At 44.6% G+C, this 25,357-nt stretch overlaps 1 protein-coding gene across 1 annotated transcript in view; it reads left to right on the top strand.

Moving 5' to 3' along the window:
* Positions 1-25,357, top strand: part of RHBDL3 (rhomboid like 3) — a 107,636-nt gene that overhangs the window by 52,615 nt on the left and 29,664 nt on the right. The window contains exon 3 of the mRNA XM_019542413.1: positions 1,412-1,570. Within this exon, the coding sequence (XP_019397958.1) occupies positions 1,412-1,570 (159 nt within the window). The remainder of the gene's footprint in view (positions 1-1,411; positions 1,571-25,357) is intronic.

Genomic DNA, 25,357 nt, shown 5'->3' with positions numbered 1-25,357 from the left:
TGCTCTTTTTTCTCGATCAGAATTTGTTTGGCTTGGGCCGTTGTCTGTTAGACTAAGAACTCTGCATTCAGATGCTAATAGTTACCAAAATGTGTCTTAAACCTTTCTTAGACAAAAGATTTCTTGGATAAACTGAACTTCATTCTCACAGTTTAAGGCAACTTTTTCAGACCTCGACTGATTTTTGGTTCTCCGATTGGATTGGTCTCATGTTGTTGTGCACAACTTTAAATGGCTCTTCTGTTCCACTTCTGACAAAGCACCTGCATTTCAGTGACCAGTGAGGTTTGGTAGCATTTTTCAAGCACTCTGAGATCTTTTATGGTGAAAATGTTCTATGTGTGATATAAGTTATGTTGTTTCCTTGCCCAGTATTTGATAGGATAAGGAGTCTGTAAACCTCCAGTTCTCTGGCTGCATGCCTGGCTGTAGCAACTGTCTGCAGCTAGTCTTAACTTTACAAATAAGAGGAAAGAAAAACCACAGAAACTAACACTCAGTTAAAATAATTCAAGGGCCAAAGCAAAGCAATGCATTCTTTAGTCTCGGTTGCCTTGTATTTGCTTTGAAAGGCAGACTCCATTGTGAACAGTTCTAAATTTGTAGGACAAGGCAGGGCTGTAGGGAGTGAGGGGGAGAGGTTGACTTAAAGGGGCTGATGAGAACAAGGACTTCTGTACCTCAGCTCACTGAACCTGGTCAGCATGAGACTGGGTGGTTATTCCCAAATGCCATGTTAATTCAAGAGGCTCAGTTGTGTCCCACAATCTGGATTTGGAATTGACTTTGCAAAACCAGACAGTAGCAACCTGGCAGCAAATAACCTTGATTACTGACAGGTTGGCATGGACATCACTGCCAAAGGCCAGCATGTAGTCCAGGGTAACACATTACATTTTCAAGGAGCTAAATTCTTGGATTGGGAGAAAGCAGAGCTGTAAAGGGAGAACTGACCTAGTTAGAAATGAGGAGCGTTTCTTCTGGCTGCAGACCTGTGGTGATCATGCGAAGCTGTTGGCTACCAAAGACCTGGAGCCTGCTCTCAGGCAAGTACAGAGCCCATTTTTAGGGACCTAGCTGGGGTATCACTCTCCACCCAGACAGATCAGAGACAAGGTCTCAGACAGTGTTTTCATGCCCCTGGTCCAGGGCGGTCTGGCACTAGTTGGGTGATGGTGCATAGATTCTCTCCAGCTCTGGAACAATCTGCAGATCTACTGGCAAGAGTAATGATCTGAAATGAAGCTGTGTGGACGACTGGCCAGTGACACTTCACAGAAGCACTGCTGTGCAGGGTGAGAATGGCCCTCTCCATTGGGCTGCAACAGATCCTGGACCACAAGGAGCCACAAATTGCACGTGGTGTGCAATTATCCAGCAAGTAATTTTTGCTTTTTCCCCTTCTTTTCAGTTCGACCCTGAGAGCACTGGATACATCAGCACCGAGAGATTTCGAGGCCTCCTTCAACGGCACGGCTCCGAGCTGGACCCGCACAAGCTGGAGGTTCTCTTGGCTTTGGCAGACAACAATTCTGATGGGAAGATCTGTTATCAGGACTTTGTCAACCTGGTAAGTGATTCGGCAGAGAGAGCACCTTGCAGCCCTAGTGTGGATTTGGTTTGAAATGCTGAAGAGTGAGGGATGTTCTCTTTCTCCCTCATTTTAGGAAAGCAGGGGGTTTTTTGCCTGCATCTTTGGCTGGGCTTTTCAGAAGCATTAACCCAGTGATAGCTTACCTTTGATGTCACTGACAGAACTCCCTTCGACTTCAGTGCAGGCAAGCTGACACCAAGCACTTCTGTAAAGTCCACTCTGCAGCCCTGAAAAAAATAGCCGTTCTCTCCAATGGGCCCTGAAAAAAATAGCCATTCTCTCCAATGGCTTAGTTAGGTCAGGCCTCACACCAGGCATGTGAGGTTCTGATGAAGGGCTTTATTTGCAATTCATTCACATGGAACACACTCCAGATTTAATGCTACAGATTGTGGTTGCTCTGGTCCTGACCCATTACTGGGGGAGAGGAAGGAATTCTCCCTCTTATATTTAAAGACAAGAAGAGTCCATTTTTTCAGGTTGACTTCAGATTCTCCCTCACTGTCAGCAGCAGGGAATTTATACTATAATGGTGGTTCAGATATTGCCTAAACAATGATAATCTGAATCGGCTCCTGAGGACTGTTTGCAGTAAAACTTTGGAGCCCCAGAACAGATATTGTGGTTATATTCCCAGTGTAAAGGAGCCTGTGACTTGGGATAGATTTTCACAAGAACTTTTCAGAAGAGGCTGAGGCACGTGGCTCTTATCTCTATTGGTGTTCACTCAGACTTGTGTGCTCTGAAGTGCCTGAATCATTTTTGAAAATGAGACTTGGGCTTCTAAGTCACTTAGGCAGTTTTGCAAATGTTGCCTATTATTACCATCTTGTTTCCTGGCTGCTAGCTACAGCATCTAGCTGCAAATAGGATTTCATGTGGAACATTTGAAATAGTCTCACACTCCGCAAACAGCTACTGCTGTTAGCAGAAGGAGAGAAACTGTGATTTTGACAATCTGATTCCCAGCTCTCAACTCTCATCTCTCTTCTCTTTTTTTTTTTTTTTTTTGCCTCTGTGTCAGCCAGTAGCCATCCTGGTGAGGTCTTTGCTCAAAGGCATATTTCTGTCTATCTGAGTAACTCTTACCACTGCATGTAAATGCCATGTCTAGTCCTATGTTGACCCAGAATAACCAAACAATGTTGATGCAGTAGGATTTCCAGAAAAGCATGGAGAAAATGGGAGACTGACCCATGTAACTGACTGATAGTAAATCAGTTGACCTAGCCTGCCTCATCTCACTGCCATTCTGGAGGTGCGCTCATCTTCCTGCTTTGGGAGGTGATCCAATGCAGGATGCTGCAGCTGCTGCCCAACATGCATAAACCACCCAGTACAGGCTGGGTGAGGCTTACTGCTTCATTGCCCACATACATGGTGGGAGTCCATTGAAGCTATCTGGGCTCTGAGGAAACAGAGAGTCTTTTCCCTTTATCTCCTGGTATGCAGCTCATTTTCTGGATCTCCTGCTCTAAGAGGGAAGCCTCCATCCCCTCTTTTTCTACTGCTCTACTCCATGTGAAGCCAATGGAAGTGTTGCCACTTGCCCCCATGACAGCATGGGTGTGCACTTTATCTCTGTGTGCCATTCCTGCTCCATAACATCTAAATAATGCTTCATCTTCCACCCATGGTCATTAACAGTGCCTGTAAAGGGTCTTTGGGAATTTGTTGGAGGGAGCTTAATGTGGTCTGGGTTCCGCTGACAGTTAGTTATTCACAAATGTTTCTCTTGTCCACCCAGAAGTGCCTCCTGGCACTGTACAATAGCTTGCACATTGTTTTCATGGGTTAGAAAGCAGACTCTGTGTGTCCTATAGGGCTATATGTCTCAGTAAATGAGACAGGGTGATCTCTCTCAGGTCTGAGCTGTCATAATCCCCATTCCTAACCTCAGTTAAGGGGTCAGCAGGACAGTGAAATCACCTTGATGAGATGAGATGCTGAAATAGAACTGTTGGTTATCTTATCAGAACTATGCTATCTTATCAGCTCTTTGAGAAGTTTTATGGACACACTAAAATGCAGCAGCAATAAAAATGTTCACTGTAGCTGTAGGAAGTGATCAGGCATCCCCACTTGCTGCAGCTAGGTAGATATCCCAGGATTAATAGCATTCATAACAATTACTTAGAGCAGATGAGGTGCTCAACTCCCATGCAGACATTTACAAATGGAGTCCCGCAACACATCTCTAAGGCTAGTGCTAAGTATCATTAAACCCATTTTGTGGAGGAAAAAATGAGGAAAAATGTTAAGTGTCTTGCCATAGGCCAACACAGCAAGCTGGTGTGAAGATCAGGACTGGAACTCAGGGCTCTTTACCTCTCAACAACAGGCTTGTCCACCAGTCCTCTGTAAATAGGGCCAGCAAGAATGCAGATTGCTGTTGGGTATCTGAGGACCCTTTAGGACATGGGCATAGTTACCAGTGAAGGGAGTCATTTACAGATTTCAGAGAGGGACAGTGCTGAGTCATCTCCAACCAACATAATTTCTGCAGAACTAAAAATGCCTTTAGACTTCACTGTGTAAGCCTGATAAAGCCACCATTGATTTCCTATCTCCCATTCCTCCAGCTCCCTCATTTGCATTTTTGCTTTCACTAATCAATAGCTGTGCAATTGCTAGTATGCTAAATTATTTGTAATTGGTGCTTCTGTACCCCCTTGCCCTTCAGCTCTTCACTGGATGCTATAAATCTAACTTTTCAAGGCTCCTTCCCTTTCTGCAGTCCAAGCTTTTCCTGTTCGGTTTCAGGCCACACCTGCTGGTGACCTTGGTAAAAAGTGATGCAGGACTAATAAAATTGTTCTGGAAAAGTCTGGATGAAATTTAACATACACCCAGTCTGTCTAGTTTATCTTTAAGTGGTAGGCCTCTCGCTTGTTCCTTTAGAGGAAAGCCCAGCCTAGTGAACAGGACTTAGGAGACCTGGGTTCTAGCCTGGCCTCTGCCTGCTGTGTAGCCTTAGGCACAGCAATTCTCCACTTTCTGCCTCAGTTTCCCTTTTCCTCCTTCACTCTCTTTGTCCTCTGAGTTTGTAAGCTCTATAGGGAGCCTATCTTTGCTAAGCAGTTCAGGATACACGTTGGAGGAATGACAGCGTGTTTTATTTCCACCCCTTTATCAAGCAAATAGAAAGGGGTTCTTGAGGAGTATTTAAACTGTAGAACAGTTCAGATCCAGAGTGGCCCCTGAGGAGATGTCCTATAATACAAGTAGTCCAACTCTGTCCAGAAGGATCCATCGCTCAGTGTCTGGGGGTTGAGTCAGTGGTAGTATTCCTTTTTTAAAGAAAAACTTCTCTGTTGAAAATTCAATGCTCAAGTCATATGGAGCTGTGCATGCAGTGAGCTTCTGTCTAAAGCAGGTAGTGACATTCTCCTTCAGGGTTGTAGGAAAACTATGAAAGATAGGGGAAAGCCTTGGATTGGTTTCATAAGTTTATAAAAACCGAGTAAGTAGAGAGCCTATTTTTATTATCTTAGCAAGAAATACCCAGCATGGCACCTACATAGCATGCTGATTAGGAACATTTTAAATGCCTAAAATAGAAGGTAGTTAACACAGAGACAATACGTGCATTGAAGTCTTTGTGGGCAAGTATCCTTGCTTTATGTTAAAGTACCTTGAAGTCTAGATTGGACAACATCCATACATTCTTGAGTATGGAATTACATGTAGCACAGAGGTCCATCATTCTGATAAGCATATACCTCACGTAGGGCGAGAATCAACTATCTTTGCTTTTTGCTCTTGTTCTGAGGGTTGATTTTCCTGTTTCTATGGTGCAGTTAATATGACACGCTGATCTGGTTTCAGAGGTTGTGGTGAAGAATCTGGGGGAGGGAAATGCAGCTTATTACACACGTCCACACTGGGGCTTTCCAAGTATAGTTGTTTGTTTTCCTATGAAAATTCATGAGCAAACACTATAAATGTTAAAACAATATTGATGGGTGACTTCCATAGCCTCCCAAATATTCCCATGTTTCTTTTACTCTTGGAGTGAATGCAGGTGCCAGGTTAGCACTTATAACACTCCAGCTATTGGGAAACCCTGATAAGCAGGTAGGTGTTATCTATATACTGTCTCTAACTTCCACATATAGTAGAGGTGGAAATTCAGGGCATGAGGCAAAAGCCGAGAGTCTCTGGGTTCCCATGTGCCAGACTAGCTGTTCTGTCTGGAACACTCAAAGCACTGCACAAAGTCTCTTGGCAAACTCTGACTGATGGAGCCTGGAAGTCAAATGAAAAGGCTCCCTGAAACACATGAGGCCAGGGCTTGCAGATCAAACAGACTAGGTCCTATTCCCAGCCCAACTCTTGCAACTTGGGGAAAGTAATTTTGCCCTGAGCATATCTATTGACACTGAGTTCTTGGGAGCAGGAGCTGTCCTTTGCTCAGCATGTGCAATACCCAACACAAAGCGACCTTCATTTGAGTTGGGAATACAGGGGCTGTGATAATAGAAACAACCAATAATGCCATGGCAGGCCTCTGTTCCCTGTGTATACATAGAGAGGTGCTGGCTACCTTTTGCTGTCGCTGCCTGCTATGGCAGGTGTAGTACCTGTCACACTGAGCCCATTATTAACTACCACCAGGGAGGCAGGCAACAGCTCAGCAAACTTCCCCAAAGCAAGAAGTTAGCCCTTGTGTTTCTCTGATGTTCCTGTACATCCCTCAAGACTTGTCCACCCAGTTCCCCCCAACAGTCCCCTGGATGCTTTTGCCATTGTCCTGGACACCGAGTCCATTTGTCTACCAGAGAAATCACTATGAAACAAAGCCATATTATTCCCCTGATGCCCATAGAAGACTGTTACTTACCAACCATTTCCAGTTCCTGGCCTGGGAGGTTTGGCTCTCATAGTAATAGGATAAAGCGATTGAAGTGTAGCAGGGCTTTTTGAATTATTGACAAGGTCAGTTCTAGGAAAATTATGTATTAATTCATTGCAAAGATAAGGGGAAGCAAACATTTTCATCTGTACTTGGGTTGGTTTTGGATTGAGCTGGAATTTTTGGTTTCATGTTCTGGTGGCATTTCCAAAAAGAAAAATTCCATTTTAGGAGCCTCTAAATTTAAATAGGTTTCTCATTCGTGGAAAATCTTCTCCCACTTTCTTTGGTCTGAAGTACTGGCTAGATTCACCCTGATTTTAGATCCCTTATAATGCTACTTTGATGAATTAACCTGTGCATCAAAAAAAATCACCCTAGTCTGGCATGCATCAGTACCTCCCTCCATCCCCACTTTGCACCCTCTTGGGCCAGCTGGGCAGCCTTTGCCAGTATCTGCAAGCTCTGACCTCTAAGGACTAATGGCAGTACTACTCCTCTAGTATTTGTCCTACTGGTTGGTCCAAAAATGCTCTTGCTGCCTGAATTCAGGGCTTTTTAAGTTTTGCTATTTAACAAAACTCTTGTTTGAAGGTGGCAGCTGTGCCTGGTGTCTTGTGGTAACTGGCCACGTCTACACATTGTCCTACAGCGATGTAGTGATGCGCTACATCACCGTATGGCGTGCTATGGTGACATACAGATCACACGGGTCTACATGTGATTGTCGGCTATGTTGCCATAGCAGCTTGCTGCTCAGCTACAGCGCACTGCTATGGCAATGTAGCCGGTGAATCTAACCATGCACCACCCATATGCCACAGTACGGCCCACTACTGTGGCATGTTTAGTAGTTCCCTCAAGCAAGTACTAAAGCATGACGCAGTACTAATGTCATCATACAGCGATGTGTAGACATGCCCACTGAGTATGGTAGTAACTTGGGATCAAATCTCACTGGTGCTGAGTTGATGTTTGTAAACAAGAAAGATTGATGCTTGTCCATTATATCTTCCTCTCTTTCCAGTGGCTCAAGCAGAAAATTATATTGGCCTGTAACTGCTTCTAGCTAATGGTCTGGCTCCTTTGGGTTGTGGACAGCTGTAATATTTGTAGCAGGGCAGATGATCATGGGGTTTGACCCAGACCAGAAAGGTAGCACTATAGATGTAGACAGATGTGCTGCTTCCAAGGGTTGTTCAACAATCTGTATCATGTGGTTCTGCTTCTCCACCACCAGGTGGCCAGTAATACAGAAGTGTGACAAATGTAACGTCTGTCTGTAACTAGTGTTTATATAGATGTCTGTAGTAGTAGTGGGCTTAGTCGAGCCAAGGACTCATCATGTGTGCTGTAAGTAAAGAAATTATGACAGGCTGTCACGTATACATCTGAAAGCAAATACAGTCGATAATTGAATAGTGCCTGGGTATAACCAAGGCGGGTCAGTTTTTGCAGAAAACCAAATACCATTAACATTTGCTCAAATACTTTAAGCTCATTCCTTTAAACTCTCTGCTTCCTGTCTCCATTCATTTTCTGGAAACACTCTAACAGGCTTAATGGCCCTCTAATGTTTGTAGACCCAGCCATTTCTAAGCAAATATTGGAGGATATTTGGGAAATTTAGTGTTCATAATCACACCAGAAGCTTTTCTTTGAGAAGTACTCATCCAACAAGGAAACCTAAACATACCCATGTGACCTGCATGTCCAATGAAAACTAATTAGAGCAGCTTGAATTTGTCATTTTGAAGGCTTGGAATAATCTATTTCAATACAATCTGTAGACCAGGAGCTAACCCTAGAACATATTCAATAAACAATTCTGAATAATGGATAAATTCAAAGAAATTGAAATTTGCTGGCACAGTTCAAAAACAGAAAGGGGGAGAAGTTATCAGATAAATTTTTTCATTTTGATTTATTTCTCATCTATATATGCATGCAATTTGCATCAGATATGTTTAAAACATAATTCTACTTCCTATACATTTTTATTTATAAACCCGTTTTCAAGAAGTTGCAAAAACCAGCAAAGAGCAATCGCAGGTGGGTTTTTTTTTCCATCTTAGACGCTAAGGGAGAAAAAAAGCCCTACTGGGGAAATGCAGATGTATCTTGTTTTATTTCTATTGTCCACTTGCTTTTCTCTATCATAAAGGGAGACACTAAAAATACTCAATGAAAGTGTTGTCTGTCAACAAACTGCAACAGCTGCAGGAGGAGATAAAGCCCAGAGCTGTTTAACTAACTTTGCTACCTTCAGAGGTGAGATGAGCCGAGACATTATTTACCGGGGTCCTTGTCAAACATAACTTGCCTCTGGCACCATGGACACTGCAGGGCAGCTCTTTCACACACAGCATCCTGACAGTCCAGCAATGCCAAGCAGCAGGGCTGGGGATCCCTGGGGAGATGGAGTCTCTGCTTCCTGACTGAGCATTTATTCTTTCCTCTTTCTTGAAACGTGGGGCAGATGCATTACTTCAGACAAACCAGGTAACGTCATGTCACTGCTAAGCCCCCTCCAAAATGTCAGCAGGGCCAAAGGATGGAGCTGGTAGACTACACCCTGCGTTTCTTCTGTCTGATAGTACTACAGAAAAAGTGCCTGAGCAATGCCATGCCACTGTCTCAGTACCTGATAGTAGTTGGGGTACTGTGAATTGTACTTATGGTTCATTCTGATGAGTCACTTGTGCAACTCCTGGCTCCACTCTGCCTTAGTCTAAGGAAAGCTTATCCCTATCCTGGGAAAAGATTGCATTTTTCCATTATATACCTGTTTCCCCAAATAGGCTGTGTTTGCCCAGGGATGTCTTTTTTGCCAGGATGACTCCATCTACCCCTTGCAATGCCAGCAAAAATGTCTGGTGTGGGCCAAACCTAAGCCATTGGTGTACATTGGGTAGTTTGGGAGTTAAGTGCCAGATGAGAGTCAGGTGGATTAGACTTCTCAACACTGCCATAGGCGTACTGTGGGACTCAGACAAAGCAATGGAGCTTTCATAGTTTCATAATAGTTAGGGGCTGGAAGGGACCTTACAGATCATTGGGTTCAGCCCCCCTGCACTTGGGCAGGAAAAGCTGCTAGGATCCAGCAAAAATGGGCGTTGAGATGCTTTTTGAAGATTGCCAAGATGAATGACTGTACCAGCTCTGGGGGGAGCCTGTTCCAAACCCTCAGCACTCAACTTGTAAAGAAGTTTTTCCTTATGTCTAACCTGAAGCAATCTCAAATAGAGCATTGGAGCTTTCCAACAAAATGGAGGTGATCCCTACCTTATGGCTTGCTTGGTGGTCATCCTGCAGAAGGAGATATAGCAGAAGGGCTTCATCTTGGTGAACCAGCCTTTTGAGGCAGATTGTGCCAAGGTGCTATGTGGGGGGAGCGCCAGAGATGAGAGCTCTCCCTTGAAGGCGGATATTTCAACACATTGGGAATGTTGGACAAGCTCCTAGAATCAGTTCTCAATGCAGTGTACAAAACCAACCAGAGCTGGGTCCAAAATCAATATTTAGCTGTGGCTTTGTAGTAACTTTGAGCTGATGTAACATCTTTGCTTCAAGCAAATTGTATCAGCTAATTTAAACCAGACCCTTAGTTACCCAGGTCTAAGCTCACTGCCTAGGGACCAGAGACCAGACGGGATAGCAGAGGAAGCTACAATGACTTCCCCAATGTTACACAGTTTGTTTCTCTAGTATACTTCGGGCGCTCTAAAAATACCATTAGCTGTAAAACCTAGGTTCAAGTCCAGAGCTGTGCCTCTGTGCATGTATCTGAAAAGTCCCAGCCACAGTGAGGCTTTTGGATCTCAGTCCCCCAAACTCAATGGAGCTGACTTCCCACAGGCTTGCACATAGGAACAAAATACTGCCTTGGCAGCACCACACCACACCCATTCTGCAAGCAAACACAGCCAAAGTGTGATGCCTGGATTGTGCTGCTTGTCTAAGTTCCCCAGTGGCATTTTACTGGGTAGTTTACGGGACCTGTGGAAATGATTCCATGGAAACAAGAATTCTGGATCTATTAAAATTTCTGTAGAGCATGTGAGCCTAGACCTTGATTTTTGCAAAGAACTGAGGCGTGTACATAATCTGCAGTCAATGAGACTTACAGATGTGCTTAAATTAAGCATTTACCTAGATCCTTTCCTGAGTTGGTGTCGTAATGACTATTAAATTCTATAGGTTTTTGTCACGGGCAGGAGTATTTAATGAGGCTGTGTTGGGAACTTTTCCTTGTGGAAAGCTCCTCTAAAACTTTAGTAAAGATGAATTCTACTGAAATTAAGTAGGGTTATACTGGAACAGTTCTGAAAACCTGCAGAACTTAATAGAGAATTATGTCCTTCTCAGGGCTTTAAAGCAGGCCATATATTTAATGGAAAGTTATACCCTGACGATAGAACTCTATTATCGAGTTCCAAAGCTCGATCGGAAGGTGATAGTTCTCTCTGAAATGCCATTGTGTTTTGATTTGTACAGTGTGTGGTTTTATAGCATTAAAATATGTGTCATCTTGAAACTTTTTAACCTTTCCCCTCTACATTTTCCCTGCGTTATGTGTGTTTCCCAGTTGTTTCACAGGCAAAACCTTCTGTTGGCAAACTTATGCCGCTAAAAGGAAACCATAAAAGCAGCTTCTCTGAGTTCATCTGTTATCCCTTCCAGAGATCCCTGTGATAGCTGCACGCCCCCGCTATCAGCAATGCGTACATGAAAAGTTGGCATTGTTTTGGCTTCTGAAAAGATTTTTCCAAGCTGAGGTCTCTGCATGGTGTTGTGTTTTGAGGGGGCAGGAGTGAGACATGGCTCAGCTGTGCAAAGAATTTCATGGGCCATAAACATGCAAAGCATGCTGAGCACCTCCTCTGAGCCTTGGCAGGCCTTCAGTTCCCTTGTTCCCCCTGCTCTAGCCACTGGCTGCACATCTGCCCAGCAACTTCTATCTGACCTTCTTTACAAGGCTTTGTATGTAGGGGTTTACATTTCTCTTAAAAGAAGCTCAACAGCACATGGCTAAAACCCATTCCTTGTTCCCTGTTACCCTGAGGCAGCATGTGCCACTTAGCCGATAAAGGTGGAGCTTTGTCCTGACTCTGAATACTGTATGTTCGCTCATAGATACGAGGTCCATACAGGACTGGTATCCCATCTGAATGATCTCAATGGCAATAGATCATCTAGTCTCATTTCCTAACACCAGCCATTGAATTCTAGCCAGTTATTCTGTATTTGTTTGGACTTGGCTAAAGCACCTTCCAGAAAGGCTTGTAATATTGATATGGGGTGTCCAAGAACTGGAGAATCCACCACTTCCCTTGGTAGTTTGGTTCAGGAGCTGATGTCCCTTGCTGTTAAAAAGCTCTGCTGTATTTCTAATTTGAAACTGTCTGTTTTTTAACATGGCTCTTGTTGTACCTTTTTCTGAGACACTGAAGCTCCCTTTACCCCACTCAGTGGCTGCTCCTTCTAAAAGTACTTATACACTGTACTCAAGTCATCTATTGGTCTCTTCTTTGCCATCAATGCCAAGCTGACTCATTTCTCTTGAATATTCAGCTTGTCAGCAGACCAAATCCAGAATCCAAAACTCATGGCCTTCTCATCCAACTTTGTACCTTTTAGAGGCGGAGCTTAATTTGCTTAGTTTTCCTTTTCCCCAAAGCATTATCCTACCCCTGTCTTTTTGTGTTTTTTGTGCATCTTTTTGGGGTGATAGCCTGGCTCCATTGAAGTCAATGGGAGTTTTGTCCTTCTCTTCAGGGAAGCCACAATTTCTCCCATGAATCCAGCTTGTGTCCATGCTCACTAGTTTCACAAGGGCGGGGGTTGGACATTTCATTAGTTCTGAGAAACGTGCATCAGTCCCAAGTAATATGAAGGTGAGAAATTTGAAAAGGCAAGTTGAGGGATCTTAGGAATTCTTCTTTTGGATGTTGAATTTCTCTCTCAGTATTTTTCTTGTGCCTGTCACTTTCCTTTTTATCTTATGGCAGGTTGCTCTGTTTTCTGCAAGATCGTTATTATATTACGTATCAATGTTTTGCACCACACTGGTAGCATGGAGAGTGTTTACAAGGAAGGGCTGCGTATAACTCAACCCTCCCTTTCCTATCTATTAAAGCAGAGGAGACGAGTAACATTTTATTCTTTGGTGAGACAGTGTTCACAGTGTGTGACACTTGATTATTATGCTTATGCAAACTTGGCTTGAGACCTGAGGGGGAGAGAGGCTGTGCATTGGTGAAAGGCTGCTAATAAAAAAGAAGAAAACATTAGATTTAATCTTTTGACTCCTTTTTTGGTAGATCAAATATCACCAAAATAGCTTTATGATGTTTGCTGAGATGAGCTTTTAAGAATTTATACCATATCCTGTCTGGGGAGGGGAGGGGAGGAACAGGAAATAATTGAAATCTTGCTCTTGTTTAATGGTACTTAGCAATACTTTGTAGTAAAGTCATAAAAAGGTTATAAATCATATCTTCAGTATCCTACTGTGTGGCTTTCTGGGATGTGTGCTTCTATTGAAATAGACTGATGGCCTGTATAGAAGGATTATGTAAACGTTACACTGATAGAGTTGTTTTGTAACTGCATATGATTTCTTATTATCCATGTCAGTACGGTGTTTAAAAGATGAACAATAGACCCCAAACCAGGACTACCTGAGCACTTCCAAATAAACCCTGGGTTGCCCAGATAGCCTATGCCTCCAATGAAGTGTTTCAGCTGGGATGATGTAGTTGGGGCTGGTCCTGCTCTGAGCAGGGGGTTGAACTAGATGACCTCCTGAGGTCACATTTCCTGTGATTCTGTGATAAAACCCCATTTGCTTCTCAGTGACTGTTTTAAGTACAAAAGACCTTTGTTGTAAACGCTAGGATCCATATCTTCACAATTCTCACAGCCCTGTGCACTTTGTTGTTTTGATCTCGTTGTTCCTAACCTGAAAGTGTTCTTTACAGACAACCCTGCAGTCTTGTTCACCTGGTTTCTTCTCTCCTTTTTTCCTTATAGTTATGAATAAACAAAAGAACTAAAAGATTTGGTAGAAATAACTTGCTACATATTAGTTTACACGATAACTATCTCTGTGCCTGCTTCTGCCCCTCAGTGTGAGCTAAGCAGGGTGGCCTACCCCTCAATAAAACAGAGCTAAATTATCATGGTTTAGTCCCCACCTAATGGGTTGGGGATTAGAGTGGACACACTAAAAATTGACCGTGGAGCAGATGAAGCACGTTCATTCATTGATGAGAGGTACCTGCTAAACAAGACCTCAGGTACCACCTTGCAAAAGTGCTTCAGTCACTCCATATCTCTTTAACTGACTGTCCTGCTGGTGGGACATGTAGGACTCCTGCCTTCTATTTCTGTTTTTAGCCTTTAGATAAAATCCCAGATACCAAGTGCTGGCCTTCAGAGCACAGGAGTGTCTTCCTGGGTCCATAAGAAATCAGCTACCCCCTCATCACCGAGTGTTACATGGTCCTCTGTATTCAAGCCCCAGAGGGTGTGAGTCTGTTTCAGTTCCCATCGTACAGACCATACTGACCCCTGGTTACAAATCGTGGCTTACTTCCTGGATGTGCAGGGGTGGGTTGTGGAAGTTGGTCCTAAAGGGTGGCCTAAAGCATGGTGCAATACCAGAACAGTGTCATAGTATTTACTGACCGGATGAATGGCAGGCACCTAATCCATACTTATACTGTAACTCACACAGTGAGCACAGCACCTAATAGCCCTGCCACGCCTTTTAAGAGCTCTCCCACGGGACACTTCATGTCATTTTGTTCCTTTTGGGACTAAGATGTTCCCGTCACAAAGGGTGCAATAAACACAACATGCTTTAAAGCTAGGGATGACTGAGACAGTCCTGGATTTCACAGGCTGTCTCAGCTTCCCGGCAGACCCAACCCCTGCCTACCATATCTGGATGTATGCCATCTTCATGGGGGCTAACAGGCGTGGACTATGCACGGCGCCGTTCCACTCTGCCCATGGCCCCACGCATGGACCGGACTGGACTGCCCAGTGGTGCTCTGGGGGGTGCTACAGCAGGGCCCTGAGGAGCTCAGCAGCCCAGCCCTGGTAGCGGTGTGGACCCCCTTCTGCCCCCCACCACAGCACCCTCTGGTCATCTGAAGCCAGGCAGGCAGGCAGGGGCAGAGTTGGCATCTAGATACATTGCCCCAGTGTGAAAAGGGCTTGCACTTAGAGTCAGTGTCAGTGCTACAAATCTCAAGTTACTGTACACTAATGGGGAGGGGTTTCATTAGCAGATGAGTTGGGTGAAAGGAAATATTTGTAAGCTTTACATATAAAAGTGAGAAATGTTTGTCATTGGTAGTGATAATTAATGACAAGGCATGTTTGTCAAGGTGCCTTGGTCAGGAATAGTATTGCAGCTTGATGATGTGCAACTGGGGAAACACAGCCACTCTCTTTGGTGCTTGGAAAGCCTGGGTTTGATCGTGTTACTATGCGCGGCAAGTCTTAGTTGCAGGAATTTCCCATGCTACACACAGCTCCATCACAGGGGCCCTGTCCTACGCACTCATCTCCACACAAGTAAATTGTACCTTTTGGTACTGTTCTCCTTCCCATCTCAGAGAAACCTTGTAGCATGTCATTTCTGACTTAGAGAAAGCTGCTTGCATCTCATTATGGGAAATGAGCTGTCACAGGGCCAGGCGAGTATCTTGAAATCTAATAACTGGGAGACAAGAGCTGCTGTCTGAGTACATTCAGCTTATGTATCAATTCAAGTCCATCTGATACACAGTCTAAACAGCAGCAGAAGAGAATGTTCTCCCCAGTGAAATAGTCTGGCAACTAATCATTATGCTTATTAAACTGGAACTTGGCATAGAAATTTCCATCCTAAACCATGATTTTTCAGCTGTTTCAAATCACTTATGGTTAGAATTTGATATGCAAGATGTCAACTGAAATGGCCGTTTTAATTACATATATATATAATGTATATGTGTACACACATATATATGTAAAGGAGGAAATGGCATAAATACGTTTTTAAAATGTCAAGCTGGACTTGTGTTAGATGCTGAGCTCTCCACTCCCCAGCCCCGTCCTAAGCCGAGACCAAAAAGTAAACGTAAGTTTTTGGTCTTTCAAGCTTCATTGCATCTTGGCATGCGGAGGGGGAAGACATCTAGGTATCAGGCCCCAAGCCTGGCCCATTTTGCAGGTGTTTCACTTTGTGACCATTGGGACTAGTCCTGGTAGACAAGTGGAGCACAAGCGTGTGTGTGCGGGGGCAGGGCCCAAGAGTTGCATGGATATTTGCTGTTGTTCTAAACCTGCAGCCAGGGTCAGACTATGGCATTGCTGTGAACTGGGAGCTAAGGTCATGACAGCTGGAAGGCCACTAAGCCAAGACTGCCAGAGCTCACTAAGACTGTAGCTGCTTGTATTTCCCTGGTAGGCACAGCTGAGTTTCAGTTTCCTCGGTCATTGTCCCATAAGCAGTGCAGTTTACTGCTGACACTGATCCTCCTAACTTAATTGAAATATATGAATTCCAAAGTAGGAGAGGAGACACTTTGGTACAGTTCAATGGTGACTAGCAAGAAGAATGGAGTTGAAGAGAATGACATGATCTTTTCTGTCTCTTGACCTATGATTCCTCCAGAAAAATCCACTGCTTGGCTAAGGCTTTAAAGGGTGGTGTGTTGTTTTTTTTTGTGTCACACCAGCTGCTCTGTAGGAAGATGTTCACATCCTCCTCCTTTTCCTATGAACATGCTAACCATTTGGGACAAATGAGTTTGGTGCTGAGCTGTGTTATTTGCTGTGGTGTTTGAGAGAAGTGTGAGTGAAGGAAGGAAACGCATGCAAACTTTGAAAGCAGAATTGATTGGAAAAGCAGCATTTATAAGGAAAGTGGGTTATAAAATGAGTTGACAGAGGTTTTTAAAAGGCCTGTACTAACCTCTGATTTAGTGCGCTGTCTCTTAGAGGATCATCCTGGGGAGCTAAGCAGGTTTTCTGTTGCAGAGTTTGATTGTGTTAAAAATAGCCTTAGGCAAACAGTGAAGTTGCAGTTATTGGGCAAAGCTGATGCTTTTCAAAACCTCTTAAGGTCATAGCAGTGGTCTGGAAACAGCTTCCCTGGGGTCTGTGCTCGAGAAAGGGTCTAGAACAGAGGCTGCTTCATCCTGATGAGATCTTTTCGCTGGAAGGGCGAAGTTGAGCACATTCCCCACCTGTGACTGGCTTGTCCCAGAGTGGGGATAGTATATGCTCAAGAGACTCCTTTCACCCTCCCCTCTGAGATGAAGCTGTAACACCTGAGTCCCTGCTTGCCCGTGAACCTCCAAAAGGTTCAATTTGAGTTTGGGATAAAGTTTCCAGGTAGAAGGGGACACCATATTTTAGCTGAATTAAGCCATTCATTGATTCCTAGTGAGAGGGATTTTTCTAATGGACTTCTTCAGGGGTGGGAATTCCACATCTTAGGGCTGAAATCATTATGGACAAAAGATCTCAGCGGCAGTTTAAAGCAAGTGAGTTTGGAATAGAGAAACACTTGGCTCCCAGAAGCTCCCATTGTAAATGCTGTCATCTGAAGACCTGGCACAAAACCCACCTTCTGGTGTTTCAAGCGTTCGTGATTAGCTTGATCCAAAACCTTTGATCTGAACTCTGGGCAAGCTTTTGGTTTTAAACCACGCTGGATCCTTCCTACAGTGGCCTGAACTCAAGTTGGGACACGCTTAATGTAGAGGGTGGATCAGAGCCAGAAACTAATGAACATAATTAGTCCTTTCACAACAATGAACTTAAACCAGCACCCCCACCAACTTGAGTCTGTTCATAATGGAGATACGTTCAGACTGAAGACTCAAACGTTGGGCCCTTCATCTGTCCTCAATAACCCAAAGAATCAAGTTCTTTTCAGAGCTGGTCTATTCACCAGGGGGTACAGAAATCTACCTTCAATACAGGTCTTTGCCAGCTTGGCCATTTGCCAGTGGAGATTTTTCTCTCTCACAATCAGAATAATAGCAAGACATTTTTAGGAAACTGAGCATTAAGGGAGTGTAGGCTTTTTTTACTCCTGTCTTACATACTGCTTTCTATGCCCATCTGCCTGCAGCCTTAATATCATGCTTGTTAAAGAAGCCGCAGATCAGATGCATGAAGAGAAGACGAGTGGCCTGCCCTGTGTTTCTGGATCTGCAGTAATGTGTGAGCCAACAATAGACCCAGTGTTCTCTCAGCTGGTGACTTAAATGCTTGGCTCATAAATACCAATATTATATAACCTCCAAAATCAAGTCAGTAAATTGTGACCATATGGGAAGCTCTGTGTTTGGGAAGATTTGATTATTTCAAGCGCAGCCTGGAGAACAGAACAAGCTTCTCATCAAGGGACATTTCAAACAGAAGTAGTTACTTAATCTCCTGCTTGTCTGTCTGCCTCTATTGTATGATTCCCAGCCTTCTCAGACAGCACTGCTACTCTGAGATTAAAGGGTTGATCCAACATCTTTCCATTTTCTTGAGGAGACTTTGCATCGGGCCCTAAGAATTCTGCTTAGTACCTGCCCGGCCACTTGCACTGGGTCTTTGGAGCTGTGCTGTGCATTGGCCTGTGTGAATCTGAACAGGAGTTGGCTGTGATTGCAATCAATGTCTGCCAGGAAGATTTCTCTCATCTTAGCATCTGATCCCAACAGGTGCTCAATGCATCCACCCCATCCCTCCAACTGAAGTTATTTTAATATGACCCTACACAAGCTTTTTCCTTTTTGCCCTCTGTCCCCTTCTTGCATTTAGAAACGTCACCTCTGGATGGGGAGGGGAGGGAGTGGCATAAACTTCTCATCTTATCAGTACTGTCCCAGTGGCTTCATTAAAGAGGGAAACTGGTCTTTCTTTACAATCTGAATCCCCAAATGCTCAGATAAATCACACGTTTTTAGAGAACTTGGCCACAGAAAAAGAAAGCCACCACAGCAAGAATAAACAAGGAATCATTTTCATTTGAGAGCTGGAATTTGATGGAGAGGCAAGGAATTAGAAGTACAAAAAAGGCCCTCTCACTAAGACAGATGAGACTGTGGGAAGGGACTGTGGTAATAAAGAAGAATGAGACAAGGGCATGGATAGAAGGTGATACTATGCTGATCTGACTGTATAATATGTGTGCTCTGCTCTGGTGTAAATCACATCAGGTGCAAAGCAGTGGGCAGTCAGGGCTAGGGGCTGTGAGTGAGACTGGACTGAAACCATGGAGGATTCTGCGAAACAGGAGCAGAAAAATCTAGCATCCAGCACCCCATAGAGAGGCCCAAGGAAGAGCTAGGGCGGCGGGGTAGATTGGGCTAGGGGTCTTTGCGGTTTGGGCTGGTGGAGTTCTCCAAGCTAGGATCAGTGCTGGGGTTTGTAGGCAGGGTGGGTTCTAGGGCTCCCCAAACTAGAGTCAGAGTTGGGTGCTGTTGGGTCCCCAGCTCTAGGGTGAGTGTGATGGCAGGTAGGGGTCTCGCCACTAGGTCTAGGGATGGGCTGGAGGACTCTCATAGCTAGGCTTAAGAAATGAGTTTCTAGAGGTCTTCTGGCTGGAGATAGGGATGGGGCTCCTTGAGCCTCCCTTGTTTGACCATGTATTGGGTTGTGGTTAATGGGTGTACTTAGGGCTGCCCAAGCTAGTATTAGGGCTCAGATTCACAGTGCTCTATTGGATACCACTGCCGGCAACATCTCTTCTCTCCTCACCAGCACCATTCAAGCAGCTTCCTTGGGGCAGTGGCACAGCACCACCAGGTGCCACCTTCTTGTGCGCTCAGTGTCCCTCCCTATTGTCTGTGCAGGGAGCTAGCAACGCAGCCTGCTCTTGGAAACCCGGTGGAGTGCATAGGCATCGCTCCAGACTCTCTTGTTCCACTTCATTTGCAGACTGTTTCATTGTGGCCTCTTGGTTATGATCCAACGTGTTTGAATACCTGATACAGCTTCTGTCAAGAAATTGTACTCTGTCCTTGCCAAGAGATAGGCTGAATGGTCTTTTTCATCTGATCCTATGGCCTCGTATCAGAGTTAACTGTGAGTCCCTGTTTATTTGCTATGCCTTATACTTGCAAAACCCTGCAGGGTCCTAATTTACCTGTACATTTATTTGTGCTTATTGGAAAATACCTAGGGGTGGATACAAATATTAAAGCAGTGCCAAGGGCCAGACAATTTTTTCTCTTTCATGTTATCCGCCACTTGTTTTTGGAAACCAGCATTGCTATATAACAGCAGAAGTCTGGTTGACTGAACTTGGCAGCATTGACATCTGATATCCAGACTGGATGTCTTTTAAAAAGAGATCTTCCAGCTCAAATAAAAGTTAGGAGCTTGTGGGCAGAATTACTGGATGAGGCTCTTTGGCCTGAATCATGCAGGAGTGCAGAAGAGATTAATCATGATGTCCATTTGGGCCTCAAAACCTCAATGGATCTTCAGGAATACAAACAGGCTCTTACTACACTGGCTGAAGGAAAGCATGTCTCCTCACCCCTCTCTCTCTCTCTGTCTTTCAATCTGTTTCCAATTTATCCCTGCAAGATGACACAGCAATGCACGCTACCTATTCCTGATCCAGAGCAGAAAGCTGCCACTCCTGCTCAGTTAGGAGAGCAGCTGACTTGGGGCACTTTCAGTGCACTGCTGTGTCCTCTAGGCTGGTTGTAGGGTTAGCCTGTATTCTGAATGTTGGCTATAAAGCCATAAAGGGCCGAGATTTGGCTCTTGAGATGACTCTTCTCATCATGTTCTTCCACAGCTGCAATCCATGGAGCTGGAGTCCCCTAACCAGCACAGTGTCCTTTGTTAGAGCCTCCCAGCTTTGGAAATCAGTCCTAACTTGGTCCAAAATACTCTTAACCTATTGGCGTTCTGGGCATATTGCAATGTCCCTGGTGTCTTTGGGCATTTGAGGGAGAATTAAATTGTAGGTAGGGGAGGTCTAGGGTAGAATAGTGTATCTTTGTGCCTATATTTTATGGGCGAAGGGATGAATTTGTCTGAGGTTTGTCAAACAGCATAAGTATGTAGGTAATGGCTGGGTGCCGAGAACTCTTGGAGAGGGGCAACGTACTGCTTTGGGAATCCAAATGAATAATACTCTGACTAAGCTTCTCAGCAGAAGGTGTTGGCTAGAAGAGTCCACAGACCTAGGCTGCCTGTTCAGAGTGGTGTTTGCTGGTAAGATGGAACGAAGAAGGATGAGAAAACAAGCCAGTGCAGCCCCCACGGAGAAGATAATTAAGAGACAAATATACCACTCTGTTTTCCTCGTGCAAGGAAGAGTCAAGAGGCTGCTTGTGTGAATAACAAGAATAGGATTTAGCCTTTGCACCAAAGTCTATTTGGCAGCAGGAAGTAAAGTAGTCTTGGCAAATGCTTAGAGACTCACTGATAGTCAAGGTGGTTTTATACTGCTAAAGGGGAATTAGCTCAGTGACAGATGTAAATGATGCTAAAGGGAGACAGGCCTGTTGTTTATGCTGTGCCTTTCCAAACTGGCAAGCTCCTGCTACAGAGTGAATGTCCTGCAGGTACAGATTCCCCTGCGGGGGCTGTACAGAAACGGGAGAAGATCAGGCTTCCGGCTTCCTACAACTTTGCAGCTCCATCTGCCAGTGCAGTGTGTTTTCTAAAATGTTGTGTTAACTTAATGTGCCTCTAGAAGAAGAAGGAGGGGGAAAGAGATCCCAGGAAGATTGGATTTAAAAGACTTTTTCTTATAAAAATCCCATTTAAAGCCAGTTTAATTGCCCATTATCAGAGCGCGGGCCAAAATGGAGACATTATAAGCTAGTTAGAATAGTGCATGGAGTGTAAATATAAGTGCCGGAGAGCTGGAGTCTTTCATCAAGCACGGTGTCTTTCAGTGATCTTCGCTGGACAGGACAGGGTCTGTCTGGGCTGTTTGCTGTCTGCACCTGTACAGGTTTAGTACAGACAGGTCTCTTTCAGACTAGCAGGGCTCAGTTAAAGCAACCTCTGTTTTGTTTTTCCTGTGTTTGGGCCTCTTTATGAAGGGGAGGCTGAGGGCAATGCCCATGTGCTCTCTGGAAGGCTGTTGGCACGCTCTCTGAGGGCTTTCACTCTTGTCTCATAACGCCAACCTTTACTGCTGTCCTATGATTACCATATTAAATAGCTCTTGACATTTTATTTTCCAGATGTGATCAGAAGCAACCAATCTGGAACACCTCGTAAAACTAATGGCATGTGAGTGCAGGTAGCTGTGGAAACAAAAGGGTTTCATCTTTCATAAGTTGCACTAGGCAAGGAACATCATTACAAGCTTCCATTTCAGCTTCTCTGCAGGTTCTGGAAGATCTCGTGTTTGCTTTTAACTCTGGAAAGAGAAATGCTTGAGCTCTCTGTGCAATAGGAGCATTCAAAGGCAGTGCAATCAACTGATCAGACTCCTGAATTTCAGGACTCTGGGCTCTAATCTGGGATCTAGCACTGACTTTGGTGCATGTACTTCGGTGCCTTGCATAACCTCCAGCCTGCCTCTGTTCTCCCTGAAACCTGTAAAGAAAAACATTTCCCCCCCATGGGAGATCGTGAAGTTTTGTTAGTTCAGAGAAGTATTTCTGAAGTGCTATACGTTAATGCAGCCTTGCTCCCACTGCAATCAAGAAAATTTGTGCTATTTTTACCCTAGAGGAAGTAGCTAGGACATCTATGAGTGCTTTGGTCACCACCACCCTTGCAGTTGCACCTTCCTCATTGTGTTTGCAGAAGTCTGGACAGCAATTTCTGTATGGTTGATTATACTTGTACTAGGATGCAACAGGACCCCTAAAGTCACATTTCTGCATTGAATTCAGAGGATTTGATTCTGGGGGTCTCCTGTCACACTCAACCATGGGAGTTTATACAGTAGGGGTGAATTAAAGCATTATTGAAGCTGAGCAACAGTTGCAAGGGAGCTGCCCACAGAAGCCCATGCAAATATTAGCATCTCTTGGGTTCCCTTGTTGTCCCCGCAGTGATGACTCTGTTGAGAGGGGAGGGTATCATTTGCTAGGGGCTGGCAGCACTTCTTACCTCTAATTACCACTTTATTTAGCTGTCTGAGGAAATGATGGCTTTCTACTGTTGTAGGCTGATGTGACAAAACAGCAAGAACATCTACCATCTTTCAGTAGCCAGGAAAATAAACTACATCCTTACTGTTGAAGGAGAAATATCAGCAGCATTGGAGGGCTGTTAGGTTTCTCTCTGTTTGCAAGAGACAAACAGATTTCTTTTCAGCCTGAATTTGTGTTTAGTTGTGATGACAAGAGGAGTGAAGCACAGCAGAACAGATGTCTGGTCTCTGTGAGCGCATGTGCTCAGCACACGTCTTTGACAGCCTGTACTGAGCTGAACTCGGCACACACGTATTCTTCTGCGAAGGGGGCACAGGAGGGGCAGTTGCCTCATGCTCGGGGACTGCTGAACACCCATCTTCAGTTCAAATAACATAAGTCATGAAAGTCTTACTGGCCTTTCTTGCCCTTTTATGCTCTTTGCCACAGGTCCCAGTGCAGAGGGGCCCTTCGAGATTTTGTCCTCTGTCTGGGAAGGCCGTTCTGTGCTGCTGAGAGGTGTGTTACAGAGCAGAGAAAAGGCACAGCTGCTACCTCAGCCTATTGCCTCGTCTTTTCAAGGGAACCTAGGTTTTATGTGCTGGGCTGAAAATACCAGCCCAGAAGCGTGGTGCTGGAGTGAGGGGACAACTTTGTCTGAAAAGCATTTATTTTTCTCTGAGAAAAGCTTCTTGGCAACAGCCAAATATCCCTGAATCGCTTTACTTCCTGTGAAAGTTTACTTCTCAAGTTGAAAAATGCCATTTGGGTTCTGAAAGCAACAAGAGAGTGATTAAAATGGGGTTTATTGGGGGCAGGGGTTGGAAGTTTTTTCCACCCCTTTGTAGCAGTAGGGGAAGAAATGAAAGTGGAACAGCCAAAAAAAGAAAAGAAAGTTTGAGGACTCTTCTCCCCCCCCCCCCCCCCCCCCAAAAAAAAAAAAAGTGTGTGTGTGTGGGGGGAGGGGGGGCGGGGTTCCTGGTTTTTGAAAACTGAAATAAAAATGTTCCAGTTGAGACTTTCCTTTCAACATTTTTATTCAGAAAAAAATTCTACTAGACATTTCAAAAGACACAAAACCTGAATTTCCCTTTGAATATTTTCTCATGTATCTGAGTTTCTTATTTTCAGCCTGTGCTGATGGGCCCCTCCATCTGAGCCTGTAAGGACAGAGCAGCTGCTGTGATGCTGGATTTCGGGGAGTGTGCACAGAGCTCAAAAGACCATGCCAGGCCAGCAGATGATCACCTTATGTGACTGTACTCTCCATTACAGTGATTAACTTCAAGATGCTTGCTGCAGAGATTAGTGCATTCTAAGCAGCTCAGTTCAGCTTGGAGTAATTACCCAACAGCCTACGCATGTCTGAAAGCCCACGGTTCAGAGGATATTGGCCAAAAACAAAGTGATCCGAAGAGCTAGAAATGCCAACGCTATTGTGCTTTCTCTCTTTTCCTCCTACTGCAGCAGATATCTTTTGGACTGTGTGGCTGAGGGCAGTCTGTTCAAGGAGTCTCTGCAGCTTGATTTTGTGCTTCTCTCCACCTGTGAATGTAGGGCAAAGGGTCCGTCTAGTTGTACTGTGCTTATGCAAGAATGTTACTTTCAAGCCTGAGGGGCAACAAGAGGCTGTAATTGCTTAGGGGTCACACCTAGTTTATCGTCCACAACTTATCATAGGAGAATCCCAGTGGTAAAAGGCACAACAAGATTCAGATGTATCCCTTAAGACAGCATGCTAGCCTAAGAAGTGTAGTCACCACAGCAGGACTATCTGTGGGTTTTACACAATGTCTTTTAAGCTAAAAACAGATGTTGCATTTGTTCCTGGATAAATTTTGCCTGTGTTTGTTTCAGAACAAAAATATCCCAGGATTGGCTTGTACATACATCACCCTTCTTATCAGGGTTTAGAGAGCAGCTAAATGTAGTACTGCTTTTCTACTATTAATTCAATGACACAGTTATTGAATCAATAGTAGAATCATTTATCCTGGGATACTATCTCTTACCCAGGAAACTTTATTACCATTGATCCTGAGACAGCGGGCAGGCATGCATGTCAGTTCACTTGCACTTTGTCCCAGGATAAAATGGTTTACCCTGGGATAAATGTGACATCTGTTTGCAGCTTTACACTGCTGTTTGTTCTGGTTTTCTTTTTGGTTTCAGCTTTTGTAGCTGCTTTTTTAATATAGGTGAAAGGTGGCAGCTTGGCAGCTCTGGAGATCTGTTGCCACAAAACTGGCACAGAATTGCCAGTTCCTGGTAACACATCAACCTGCTGACATACTGGGAGTGGAGGCCACTGTTCAGGGTGAAAGTATAATCTGGTTTTCCTGAACAATCTGTCTGTTGCTTGTCTGCTATGGTTGTCAACATGAAGGCCAGTGGTGCTGATGGGCTGTGTAATGTGATGCTAGTTAGCTCAGAGCTGGAATGAGTCCATCAAACTTACTTTCCCTGAATATGTCATTGTAAAAGCTTAGCAAATGCAAACTACCCCCCCATCTCCCTCCTCCACAAGCAAATGTTTTTATGTTCCAATCCCACAGAACCAAAGATTCAGTCAGAGAAATGGCACTAACTCAGCATCACTCGCAGCTCTTGTATATGGTTTAGCAATAGGCTGGGTTGGCAGCAGGGCTAGTTAGTGTGGCGAAATGCCGGGCTAGCGGTTCCGGCACCGCTTAGGGGAGCCGCAGGCTTTGCGGAGTTGTGCGAGCACGCGGCTTGTGGGGCGGAATTGAGGTAGCTCTTAGCCGCCCTCGAGGTTCGCCGAGTTGG

Source organism: Crocodylus porosus, unplaced genomic scaffold, assembly GCF_001723895.1.
Source record: "Crocodylus porosus isolate Cpor-Errol unplaced genomic scaffold, CroPor_comp1, whole genome shotgun sequence".
Taxonomy (NCBI): Eukaryota; Metazoa; Chordata; order Crocodylia; family Crocodylidae; genus Crocodylus; species Crocodylus porosus.
This window is presented reverse-complemented; position numbering and strand designations above follow the sequence as displayed.